At 44.3% G+C, this 13292-nt stretch overlaps 1 protein-coding gene across 4 annotated transcripts in view; it reads right to left on the bottom strand.

Moving 5' to 3' along the window:
• The window catches only part of LIMS1 (LIM zinc finger domain containing 1), a gene marked incomplete at both ends in the record, with an annotated part of 46340 nt that overhangs the window by 14284 nt on the left and 18764 nt on the right, over positions 1–13292 (bottom strand). For all 4 annotated transcript variants that reach the window (XM_080612707.1, XM_080612708.1, XM_080612706.1 and 1 more), the window contains one exon: positions 3979–4138. In XM_080612707.1, the coding sequence (XP_080468833.1) occupies positions 3979–4138 (160 nt within the window). The remainder of the gene's footprint in view (positions 1–3978; positions 4139–13292) is intronic.

The raw sequence follows: 13292 nt of genomic DNA, 5'->3' as shown, positions 1-13292 counted from the left end.
TCGGCTGGAGGAAATGCCCACTGACTGATTACAGGGGGGCCAACCTGTCCCTCTGAGCACACTGCCACTGAAAGTCTCCATTTACCCAGCTGTTCTGCTATTAGGATAGGGCTGTGCACTGCTACCTGTTGTAAAGCTGCAACAACAGCTTTACAGAATCAACAGCTTCCAAGCAGTGGAGTAAAAGCAGACCAGAATTGCTACCACTTCACATGTGACAGCAAAGCACGGAGAGTTTAGAAACTCTGCTGGCATGTGCTTGTGCTAATTTCTGTTTAGGTTGAGCACATAAGAAAGTTTGCTAAACTGATGATACTGGGCAAACTGGAACACGTATCCCAGCAACTCCTAACCCCATAGTTCCCATGCAACATAAGGCACACAGCTCTCACTTCCTTACGTGACAAGGCCAGCACCGGCTGGATTCAAACCTGTATTATCATTTCTACCACAGGCTCATGAGGACACCAGCAAAATTCCTGCTACGCTGTGCAAACCCCAAGCTGCTCATGGGCACCGCTCCATGTGCCTCTGCTTGTGCCTGGCAGTGGCTCAGCTCTGGTGCCAGACCAGGCGAGCTGTGCTGATCCCTACAGGTAGCCCAGAGACATGTCCCGGTGGTGCAGGAGACCCACATTGGTCTGATCAGTTCAGCCTCCACCCATGGAACACAGGTGGAAGCTTATCACGGCAGCACGTGACAGCAAATGTGATAAGCAGCTTAATGACTAACTGGGGGAACTCTGCAAGACTTGCAACAGGCAGGCAAAGAATATGTGACTTCCTGATTGATAAGAGCTGGAAATCATTTCCAAGGTACACCAGCTTAGCCAAACCAGATGCAGAACAAACACAAACTCATGCTGGGCAACCAGCAATGCCTGTATTTACCCATAAAGAACCTACTCAGAAACATGTTACCTAGGCACAAACCCAAATGCATCCATCTTCTCAAAGAGCACGTTATGCCAGCCCAAGGAAGATATCCTTTCTGCCTATCTTCTCCAGTACTTGTTCTTGACAGTGATACAGATCATGTCAAGTCTTCAGAGCACTATCAGCCATTTCCGAGGACTGGCCAACCTAAGCCCATCCTCTACCAGCTTAGGGCTGTCCCTCCCTCTCCCTCAAACCCAGTATGTTCTCTTCTCTAGTACCCAGGTGCTGAATGACAGAGGAGAAAGCTGTGCCCTTGTCCATCATTCTCCCTAAGCAGCACCACCAGGAAACAAGTTGGGGTTTCCACTGCAATCATTTCACTGGCCTCTCCAGTGCTAAGTGAGAGTCTTTCTGGCAGCATGAGATGTGTGGATACCCTAAAGGGTTCAGAGACAGAGGAGAAGGCCCTGCCAAAGATTTCCCAGCTGAAATAGCCCCAAAGTCATGAAGACTGGGCTGGCATGGACAGCACTGACTTGTCCACTCTCTTGAAATGCCCTGGACAGGCCAGTAGAGATGGGGGAGGAAGACTGGGTTAAGAACTGTAAGGCACCACCTGAAGACTGTCAAAGTGCTTAAACAGACCAGAAAACTACCTCTCTTCAACAGCAGCAGAGAGACTTGCTGATGTGGAGAAAAACTGCAAGATCTTGTGCTGGACACCAGAAGGGCTAGAGGCAGACTAGAAGGGCTAGAAGCAGAAGGGTGATGTGAAGCTCAAGCCGCACACAAGTCTTTACATATTCATTTAATCCTGATCAATTATTTTACCTCTGCCAGCTGTGGCAAAAAGCGTCTAATCTCAACTGAAACTTTCCACTTTCTATGTAACATTTATCAAGATCAAAGTCTCTACCCAGCCTGAAAAAAGCCCTAGCAACATTAACCAAAACATGTTTAGTACATGGGGCTATTTTCATTCCCAGGACAATCCATCAACACTCATTTCTGGCTTACCGTCTTTTAACAGAGAGCATCACTCTGCAATAGGATAGTGCTCAAACCATAATGAAGATGTAGCAAGGTAGGAGTAGGAAGCAAAATGCCTACTATATCTGAACACCATCAGGTTACTTGCCCCTGCCAAGGAGTTTCAGGTATAGCCAAACATGAGCAACAGGGAGATTGTAATATTCCTGGGCTAGGTGGAAAAGTAAGAAAATTGCAGTTCTGGTCCATCCCTTAGGCTGCCTACAGCAGGACTTTTCAAACTTCTGTCTTCAACAAAGGACTATTCTACTTTCTGAAAGAGGTTCCTGGAATATCTCACTGGTTTTTTGAGTCAGAAAAAGGATGAATACAGTACTCACATACAGAAAATACATTTTATTGACACAATTACAAATACTTTAGTTTTAGAACATTCATATCACTTTACATTTGCCTCAGGTCTTACAGATCAGGATGGACTCTTTACCACGGCTGCAAGCAGGCAGCAGCTCAGTATATGACAATTGTAATGCAACATGTAAGTATCTAGGGGATGTTTTGTTTTGTTTTAATTTAATTGCTCCTGCCTTGCAGCTCACCTTTTAATGTCTTACAGAACACTAGTGTCTCCTTTACCACAATTTGTGCAACACTATCCCTACAGCAGTGAAAAGACTTTTGATCCTAGAGCAGTGAGAGGAAGAAAACCCCAGGAATCTCCTTTGCCACTTTCTTTTCCAAGCCACAGTCCTCCCTCAGCCTCTCTTCCTCACCATGTAATGTGGCTCTGTAAAATTAGAAATACTGCTGTGGAAGATAAACTGTTGTGCTCTTGCCATAAGGATGGTACACTGCATGTGAGGGCATACTATTGTGCTTTTAAATAATGCTCACCTTTCTTTTCAGATCACAGTATGACATAAATCTTGTAACCACTTACTGTAAATGGGACTACAAGCCACTTGAGTGGGACCTTATCGCGCAGACAGTAATTCCCTGTCTCGCATCATCTACCCTTCCTTACATGAAACACTTCAGGTTTTATGAACTAGTCTATAGCTTTTGCTAAAACCACTCTGTCCTTGAGATAGCTGAGCCACATCCTGAATACCCACAACAGGAGAAGGCAAAAGAAAATGACATTGATCTCAAAATGCCCATCTGAGCTGAAGGCAATCTACCTGGGGCTGAGAAATATGAGTGAGAACGGGTTTTAACCCTTGAAAGTGTGTAAGAACTGCTAATTTTGAATGTTCCACTTTGTTAAACCTAGAGTTGACCTTACAGAGTCCCCATTTGGTTTGGGCTCTCCACACAGCCTGATCACAGCATGCTGACTTACAAGTCATCTCTAAGTGCACCTTTTCACATGCCATGCTGGCCTCGCTCAACTCAGTGATATATCTCCTATGGACTGCAGGATGCTGGGGTTTCCCTCTATATGAGTGTCCTCCTGTAAGAAGTATGCTTTCTCTGTAATTCTGGTATGAAATCTGGAGAAGGATTTTTTACAAGGGCATATAGTGACAGGACAAGGGGGAATGGCTTTAAATTGAAAGAGCGTAGGTTTAGATTAGACATTGGGAAGAAATTCTTCCCTTTGAGGGTGGTGAGGCACTGGCACAGGTTGCCCAGAGAAGCTGTGGCTGCCCCATCTCTGGCAGTGTTCAAGGCCAGGTTGGACGGGGCTTGGAGTAACTTGGTCTAGTGGAAGGTGTTCCTGCCCATGGCAGGGGGTTGGAACTAGACGAGCTTTAAGGTCCATTCCAACCCAAACCATTCTGTGATTCTATGATGTATCAGATTCACACATTTTAGGGAAAAAAATCTGCACTGACAAAGAAATGTCCAGTGTTTTTTTTGTTTTTTTTTTGTTTTTTTTTTCTCAGCTCTGATCAGATTAGGCTACACATTTAAAAAAGGTTATATACACAGAAGCCTTCCAAATTAGCACAGAGATTCTTTTCTCCGTCTTCTGAGCATATCCTTTTGGAGCCTAGTTTCAGCCACTGGACCATCTAAGTTATTGATCTGCCCATAGCTACTTCTGCTATGGAATGAAGGCACAAGGCAAAGGCTGTGGGCAAGGGGGGCACTCTGCCTGCTTACCTCATAGAAGAGCCCTTCGGGAAACTGTTGGAAGCACTGGGCGCAGACGAAGCACTGCTCATGGTACAGCTCCCCATTGCTGTTGACAATTTTCTCCGCAGGGGCAAAGCCACCCCGGCAGCGCTCACAGATGGCGTTTGCAAGCGCATTGGCCATGTTGCTGTCATAAAGAAAAAAGAAGCAGAAAGAAAATTAGCTGAATTAGGCAGCACCACTGGTTGTGGGGCTCTTTTCTTTCCCCAAAGCCAACTGCATCAGCCTAACGCTAGGCTGCTCAACTCAACAGTTTTTCAATGGACTTAATGACTTGAGGCATCCCCTCATAAATACAACTGACTTCCCCCTGCTCTCAAACTCTTTAGAAACAAAACCCCTGCAACACACTTGAGTAACTGTAATTAACTCAAAATATCAAACTCAAATGTCATTACTACAGATGCATTTGCAGGTTTTTTTAGAATGAGAAATGGAAGGCAATTCAAGGAAGTACTATTAAAAATACATTAGAATTACAGAAAACAAGGGCAAATATTCACAATAATTGAGGACTGGCATCACACAGGAAAACATAAATGGTAATTCCAAAATAATTCCTAATTCTACAATGTATATAACCACATTGGTTTGAAAGCTCTAAATAAGCAATGTGAAAGAGTGTAAGGTATCTAACCCAGGAGATATTACTGAGAACCACAGCAAGTAAACAATTATTCCCTATATAAGCTCTGCATAGCTTGAAGTCATTTTACAGATGTAGTTTGCAGTGACGGGATTTTTGGTTGGTTTGCTAGGGTTCATCTGAGGGAACTCAGCTCACAGTGTGCTGGTGTTGGTCCCGGGCCAAGGTAGAGGGTGGCAATTCTCTGGCTGCCCCACTGTGACCCAAACACAGGCAAACACAAGGTGGCAAACCCATGCCAGGGATGCAAAAGAATACTCAAATAGCAACCTCAGTTGCTTCCCAAAGGTATGTGACCATGCAATGACAGTTACGTAAAACAGAGAGGAATTAGCTGCTTCATTAGGACTGTGTCCACATCTGCAGAAGACAGTACAGCTGTTTTTCAGTAATTAAGGCCAGAAAAAGGCTCACCTCATTTTTCCTTTGCAACTGTTTTCTTACTCATATCTAGACTCTCAAAGCTACGCTTTCAGGATAAATTCTCTCCCCTAATATTATTTCACATCAGGGAGCAAATACAGGTAACAGCCTAGTTTCATTACAGTCTGACAACAGCTGGCAATCAAACATCTATCTGGAAGCTTATAAAACAACTGAGATTATTTTAAACCCATGTGCATGCATGCACACATTTTGATACAGCTATCATGCTGTGCCTGTAAGTGCAGAGACCTCAGTCCTCTGCACGATGCCAAGCTTTGCCTCCCAAGAGGATAAGAACTCTCGGTTCCCACCAGGTTCAACAGGAATTGAATTCATTCCTTGCGCAGCATCCAAGGGAGCAAGCAAACACCTAGCACATGGCTGAAAAAGGAATGTGCTTTATCTATTTCTTACACTGTCTCACAGAAGAGACCTATGCAAGGTCACATCTGACCAGTTATTATTAGCTGGCTTTTTCTCCTGCTCTCCTCTCTCTAGAGATCTTTGCAGAAGAGAAAAACAGTAACTGCTATCCAGATATTCACTGCCCCCTTGGTGAAGCAAGTGGGCAAATTTCACAAGGAGATCAAATGTATGTATCCCACACATAACAGACAAGCCTATGGACAAACTGCAGTGATTACACATATCAGCTGTGGTTAACTATAAAGGTCACGAATATTCTCCTTAGATTATATATGCTTTCCGTGGTAAAAAAAACCTCAGACACTTCACCCATCCTCCTTCTCAATCTAAATGAAGAATAATCATAACAGAAATTGGGATCTTTCATCATCACTTCAACAATCTTCGAGCACTAGGGATGGTAAGTGCTGCCAAAGTATAATACAAGCAAAAAGATGAAACAAAGTTCAAAAATAAATGAAAACATAAAGCTTTCCTCCTCAGTATGCAAAAGGACTTCACTTTGAAACACATCATATATGTAAAACCAGTGATGTATGTAATACTGCTTCATTAGTGAAGCAATTTATCCATTTACCCAGAAGGGAAAGGACCTGAAGTCAGAGACACTATGTGACAAATTCCAACCTCGTTTCAGCTGCCAATAAAAACTTCTGATGCAATTAATGATGGAGTTTAAAGCAACAGCACAAATTTTAGTTGACAATTACAACTGGCAATGTATCAAGCAGAACAGTGGCAAAGGTTGCATTACAGAATGGCTTGCACAGCCTGCCTGGAGCTCAGATAATAAAATACATATGTACAGTACACCAACAATGTCACTGCAGTTACACCGCGAAGCCGAACAGAATGAACTTACAATCTTGCATAAAAGTCACAAAACTCTTTGTAGAGTTTTATTTCACTGTGCCTACGTTGCAATTTTGACACTGGTTTCTCTTCATTCCCTGCAGAGTTGTGAGCATCAGGAGCGACCTTGTGTGCAACTTCTTCATCCTCCGGGATGGGGAAAGGGCGAGTTCTGTGCTGGAAGTCCATCTCTCTCTAATTGCTTTCCCGGGTGTATATATTCTGTGCTTATACTGCAAGGAAGCTGTAGGCAAAGTCTGCAGAACTTTGGAAGTATGCTGGACCTCCCCTTGCTCCCAAAGAAGTGATTTACTTTCACAGCTCCGTGTCATGTAGCTGGAGCTGCTCAGCACCCTGCTCAAGCTTCAAGTTAAAAGTTCAGCAGCGGGGCAGTGAGCCCGTCACGCTCTGATTTACTGATGCTGCCTGCAAGCGGAGGAGCACATTCCCCTGCCAGGCCCTCATTCAAACTCAGATGTTGGAAAGGGGCTTTCACTGACGGCTGCTGACAGAAGCAGCCCATGGGAGCTGTGGTGTGAGTAACTTACGGGAGCAAATTTGTTCACTACCAAACTTTTCTGCAGCTACGTTCTGCTGGGCGGGGGGGGTGGGGTGGAGGCAGATTCAAACAGTATTTTATGGACTTTAATGTTCCACTTGCATCTTCTAAATCATATGTGCTGAATTTATCTATAGGCATCTTTGTTCTTGTCTGTACTTCTGAGAAGAGGTAGATACAGATGGATAGTCTGGTTTCTGTTGTGCTTCACAGGCCATTAACCTAACTGCCAGGTATGCTATAACGGGCAATATATGATGGAGGAAGAACGAAGCTTGATTTCCAGTGATGTGCTAGGTTTAGAACAATTATCTAACATAAGAACACTTACTGAAGTAATTTACTGTGGCTATCAGGGAACTGAGGGAACAAAACCAGGAAGAAAGAATTGAAATCAATCATTCCTTCACCACAGAACGCCCTCCTAATGTTGTAATTATTTCATGGCTACATTCTATTTTAAAACCCTGTTGTGCACTGCTTACTAGGGAAGGCAGTGTCAATTAGCTGCAGATTTGCAGCTAATAATCACACTCCTGCAAGCTCTCCCTGCTTGAAGCGCAGCACTTGCGGCAAACGTGGGACACTCAGCTTCCTGCAACTCCTAACTGCAGACAAAGCAGGCTTTTGGGAAGCCACCCCAAGTAACCGACTCTTGGGTTGAACTGACTCAGTCTGGTTAGCAATCAGCTGAACTGCAGACCTGTATGCACTTTGTGCCCATGACACACGGCACATGGGTATCTGAAGAATCTGCTAGTCTGCGAAAGGGCATGAGAAAGCAGAGTAGGACAGGATGGAGATGAACAGAGGCAACACGTAGAGAAATAAGGACTAGAAGACCACTGAATCATAGAATCATTTAGGTTGGGAAACACCTTCGAAGTCATCAAGTGCAACTGTTAACCCAGCACCACCAAGTGTCATTTAAAACATGACCCTAAATGCCACATCTACACATCTTTTAAGTAACTCCAGGGGTGGTGACTCCATCACTTCTGTGGGCACCCTGTTCCAGTGCTTGGCAACCCCTTTGGTGAAGATACTTTTCCCAATATCCAATCTAAACCTCTCCTGGAACAACTCATCCTCTATCACTTGCTACCTGGGAGATGACAAAGGATATGACAAAAAGTCCAGTCAAGGCTCCTACTTAACATGCCTTCAACTTCCCAGATTCTACTGCAGAGAGTCTGGTTTATGAAGGTTTTAGGCTGTACCTCTCACCACCAGTTGGGATAGCTTTCTCATAAGACCACAGCAGCACCCATGCCACTCTCCACACAGGCCTGGGCTTGCACGTAGCCATCTTCCCGCAGCCTGGCCAACACAACACCACACTTCTGCTGCTGCCTGATTTGTGGGATGGGTTTGGTCAGGCATCTTTCATTCACTTCTCAGCAGGAAGCAACTCTTGGGCAAGCTATTCCCTGTGTAGGTGGGATCCAGGCACCATGACCCTGCTTATTTACCCGTCTGTAGGTGTGATTACCCATCTTGCACAGAGCTGCCAGGAGTCACAAGCTGTAACAGGCTGAGGAGGCTGCACCCTCACCACTGACACCACTTGGCTGGAGCTCAAGCCCTATTTTATCTGTCATGGAGCAAGCTCCAGATCAAGTAGTGCTCAGGTTTTAGCCTTAGGCCACAATGATCTTGCCAGAGCACCATGACAGGAAACAGTGCTGGAAAAAAGGTGTCTGTGTCCTGTGGAGCACAAGAAGATGATTGTTGATGCCAACAGAGATGCAGGCATAGTGATGCAGACTCTTCTTCTCCATCCTGCCTCCCAACATGTCCTGCACAGGTCAAGGCTGAGCTTCTTTGGGTATGACAAACTCTAGGGACACTGACTGCAATGGACTAACCATACTGATTCATCCAGGCCTAGTGCAGGTGCGTCAAGCCACTAAGGTAAGAACCAGCAGGTCAATCTGCCTCTTCCTCTTATCACTGACCATTTCCTCAATTGTTTTCTTGTATTTTGTCCCACATTGCAGGCAGTTCTCCTGGGAGGCTGCTGCTATGAATCAGAGAGCCCTGAAGAGTTTCTTTCTTCTGGTGGATGACTTCAGTCCTTGAAGTAACCTACACTCCACAGGCTACCAAGGTGACTGGAAGCCACTTCTGCTGCCTTGTGTCTTTTGTGGTCAACAGGAAAATACTTGCCTACTTCTTTGGCTTGCCACTCTGCAGTCTTCTGCAAGGGTGCAGCAAAGCAAGTAATACAGTAAGTCAGCGTAATAAGATGTCCATCCAAAAAGCCTGGTTTAACCTTTCTAGCTTTTTTCAAGTAGTCCTTCATGGTACTAGAACTCCATATATGCAGTAAGTAGAAGCTGCCTGGTCCTTGAAGTGTATTGCCATTGCTGCTGGTGGAATTAGTCACAATTTGGTTTTGATTAAACAAAAAAAGAAGTTTGCCAGGAGTTTAAAATGGGCCTTTCTGCTATTGAAGCAGTTTCTGCCGTGAAAGTCTGGTAATCCACAAATTCAGAGCAGCTGGCCATGCTCCTCTTTTCTGTCATTTTGCTGGAGGCACGTTGCCAAGACCTGAAATACGCTGCTAAAAATACATGACATTCTCATTAGGGAATTCTAGGTTACTCTAAGGTGAAGCCATCCATAGGGAGCAAGAAGTGTGTAGGGGGTTGCTGATTTGTGGCAGCAGTTTCCCAAGGGCATTCCTGGGATCTGGGACAAAACCTACCAGCCTACTGTTAAGGAAGCAGTGATAAGGAGAACAGAAAAGGGAGAAGTTGAGTATTTAACTGGAAAAGGTAATTAGGAAGGAAGGAGACAGAGGCTTCTCCTGGCACATTGAGGATTGTATCAAAAGCCAAAGCTGAAGGTGGGGAAGGTGCTAAAGGAAACGGCAGAAGAGGGGAGACAAAGCGTTCAACTGCAGCTATGGAAAAGAGCTTTGGAAAACAACAGCAAAAATAGCCACACTGCTTCACCATCACTGATGGATGACTGCTGCCCAGCTCACACACTGCTTTCACTGGACAGCTTTCAAATCCAGCTGCCCATGGCGGCGGCTGCCAGAGGCAGATGGGGACTCTTACAGAGAAGGTTCGGTGGCTGGCCAGCCCTCTGAGTGCTTCACTCCATGCCACAAATAGACGTGCTGAGCAGTCATAGCTCCAAACAAGGCACTTGGCACAAGCAGCTGCTGCTTGGCAACCTACTTGTGCCACCATGAAATATCACTGCGTCACTGGCACTGTCTGGAGGCCACATGCCCCTTTGGGTTATATGGGGAGATAAGTAATCACAACGCATCCCTCCCCTTCCTGCATAGGTTAACAATGATTTCATTCTAACATCATCTAACACAGATGCTATGCAATGGCCCTCACATGCAAAATACAGAACAACTAGGATAGAGCTTTACTGCAAAATATGCATGGGCTTGCAGACCCCTGCACTGATTTCTACACCAACTTCTTTAAGCACTAATTGACTTTTAGCGTCTTCTTTTAATTGAAGTGGAAAACACTCTTGGGTTCTGGTTACTGTAATTGTTTATCTCTTAACAATTTCTGTGTTAAGCTGGTCTCCTAAGGCAATCTGAAAAAATGTAAGTATTTTCTATGATAAAATGCACATTACCAGTAGGATTTTCACATATGCCCAGCACTGCCCTAACTTCTGTTTCTATTAAGAAGGATAGAAAACCACCTTGAAACCACTGCAATAAAAAAACAAGGTGAATTCTGAGTGCTCCTGAAAGTTTCAACCTTTAGTCTTCACCACTAAGAGGATAATTAAGCTTATGTGGTGTGAGTTTCAACACGGCAAAAAAAAAAGGCAACTCTAGCTGTTTCATATACTTCAATATAAATTTATTCTAGTATAAACATGTCCAAAAAATGCTTTGGGCTAAGCAAACAGAGATGGTTAACATTCCATCTCTCCATAAGGAAATGAACATAACTGGAATGAACAGGTAAGCAGCACCTTCCCACACAATGTTTTATCAGCCACACAAGCTCAGTGAAAAAAATCAGTCTGACAGAATCTGTAGAAAGGGAGAGCAATATTTAACAAGAGCACTTTCCTGTTGTAAGCAATATTTACAAAAAAACTATGGTATTTTCTTCCTGCTGGTTACAAACATTACCAAATGAAGCCACGCTTCTTGTAAAACAAGAAATGACTTCTGTGTACAGACACTTGATACTTTTCTAAACGGCCCTTTCTTCCCCCTGCCCCCCAAGTTTTTCCTCTGCAGACAGGAAAAACAAAACAAGAAGAGGACGCCCCATCACATGTAAGAAGCTCACAAGAGCTCTAATGAATTTGTATTGCATGAGATACAGCATACTGTCTGTCAGTCATTCCTAAAATACGCACCTTGTGTAGTTACTGTACATATACTTCACTATTGTAACTATACTGTATCCAAACTCTTCCAACTCAATACATTTTAAAGATGCATTTTATATAACAACATTTATATCCCATTTCCAATTTAAGACTAATGAACAAGGTCAGCTACTCAATACTAGGGGCTGCACAGCAAACGTGTGAAAAGGACTGAAAAGAACCAGCTCTTCAAGACCAGCAAGACAAGATCAGGCCCACCAAGCTCAAAAGCATCCTTCTGTTTGGACATGCACACAGTGAACACAACACCACGATCATTCAGTTCTAAAATCTTAAAGTGTTTGAGCAGAACAGGTATTTATACTGGTAGAAATAAAACCACTGGAAAGTCAAGGGAGGCACAACAGAGTGTAATCAGGCAACTGCAAGTAAATTGTAACTCAGTGTACATGTGCTCTTTTCTCCCTTGGTTAAGGATCAGATTTAAAGTTCAAATATGGAAAAATGTTTGAGATTGCATTTTCTGACATTTCAGGAAAATAGTATCCTGGCCTGTATCAGAAACAGTATAGCCAGCAGGACCAGGGAAGCAATTGCCCCCTTGTACTTGGCACTGGTGAGGCTGCACCTCAAATACTGTGTTCAGTTCTGGGCCTCCCACTGCAAGAGAGCTATTGAGTCACTGGAGCGGGTCCAGAGTAGGACAGCAAGGTGAATGGTCTGGAGAACAAGCCTTATGAGGAATGGCTGAGGGAACTGGGGGTGTTTAGTCTGGAGAAGAGAAGGCTCAGGGGGAACCTTATTGCTCTCTACAGCTACCTACAGTCTTCCGACTAACAGTTTCCTAACACCAATATCCAGTCCATGTCATCTGTCACTGAAATCCATCAAAAATCCTTCACCTAATCCTTAATGTAATGGCAAATGCCGGTGTTTGCTCCTGTCTTAGCCATTTGCCCACGCTAGCTGGAACTGGTATTTTCACAAGCCAAACACCATGACATGAGTGGTTTATCCAGGAGCTATAATTAATACCATGACTCAACATAACACCCCAGCTACCAGGAGAGATTTCCAGTATGTCCATGCAGTTCCTTGTAGGGTACAGTTAACTGCAACACCAGGCTTCCCAGCTCACATCCTTATTATAGCAACATCTCTACTGGAGACACAATACTGAGGACTGAGCCACAGCTTTACTAACCAGCACATCACTTCCAAGTTTCCTCTTGAGTATTACTATTAATCTCCATTGCTAGCAACGTAACCTCTTGAACCATTTTTCACCTTCATCCAGTTTATTTTTCTCTGCTGTATGAGGAAGTGCAAAGCTTTTCATTGCCTGAATTAATTTGTTTTGGGCAGAAGCAGAATGTGGTAAAGAAAACATCTCCTCAGCTGTTGCTCTTCTCTCACACACACATATTAAATTGTAATTATTAGTCACTCCAGGTTTTGGTTTCACATTTTTCTCTTCCTACTTTCACTGCAGCATTACCAAGCTTTAAAACTAGCAGAAGATGGCAGACAGCTGAGCCACCTGCAGTTAACACTGTGTCCTGGGTTCAGCAGTGGCAGTCAGTTTTTTGTTTTTTTTTTTTTTCCTTCTTAGTAGCTGTTGCAGTACTGTGTTTTTGACTTTTGGCTTGGGAACAAAAAAAAACTGATAACACCGATGTTTAGACTGACCAAGGATTTTGTGAGTCTCATGCTCTGCCAGGGAGGAGGAGGGGCCGGGAGGAAGCGGGGACAGGACACCTGACCCAGACTGGCCAAGGAGGTGTTCCATACCACAGCACGTCATGCCAGGGGATGGAACTGGGAGCTACCCGGAAGGGCACGTCCCCTGGTCGGGCGGGCTGTCTTTTCCGGCGGGCGATATCGTATTCTCTTCCCTTGTTATTTCTCTTGTCGTTGTTATTGTTGGTGGCGGCAGTGGTGATTTGTGTTATACCTTAGTTATTAAACTGTTCTTATCTCAACCCGTGGGAGCTGCATTCTTTTGATTCTCCTCCCCGTCCCTCCAGAAGCGGAGGGAAG

This window comes from Psittacula echo (genome assembly GCF_963264785.1).
Source record: "Psittacula echo genome assembly, chromosome: 3".
In the NCBI taxonomy this organism is placed as follows: Eukaryota; Metazoa; Chordata; class Aves; order Psittaciformes; family Psittacidae; genus Psittacula; species Psittacula echo.
This window is presented reverse-complemented; position numbering and strand designations above follow the sequence as displayed.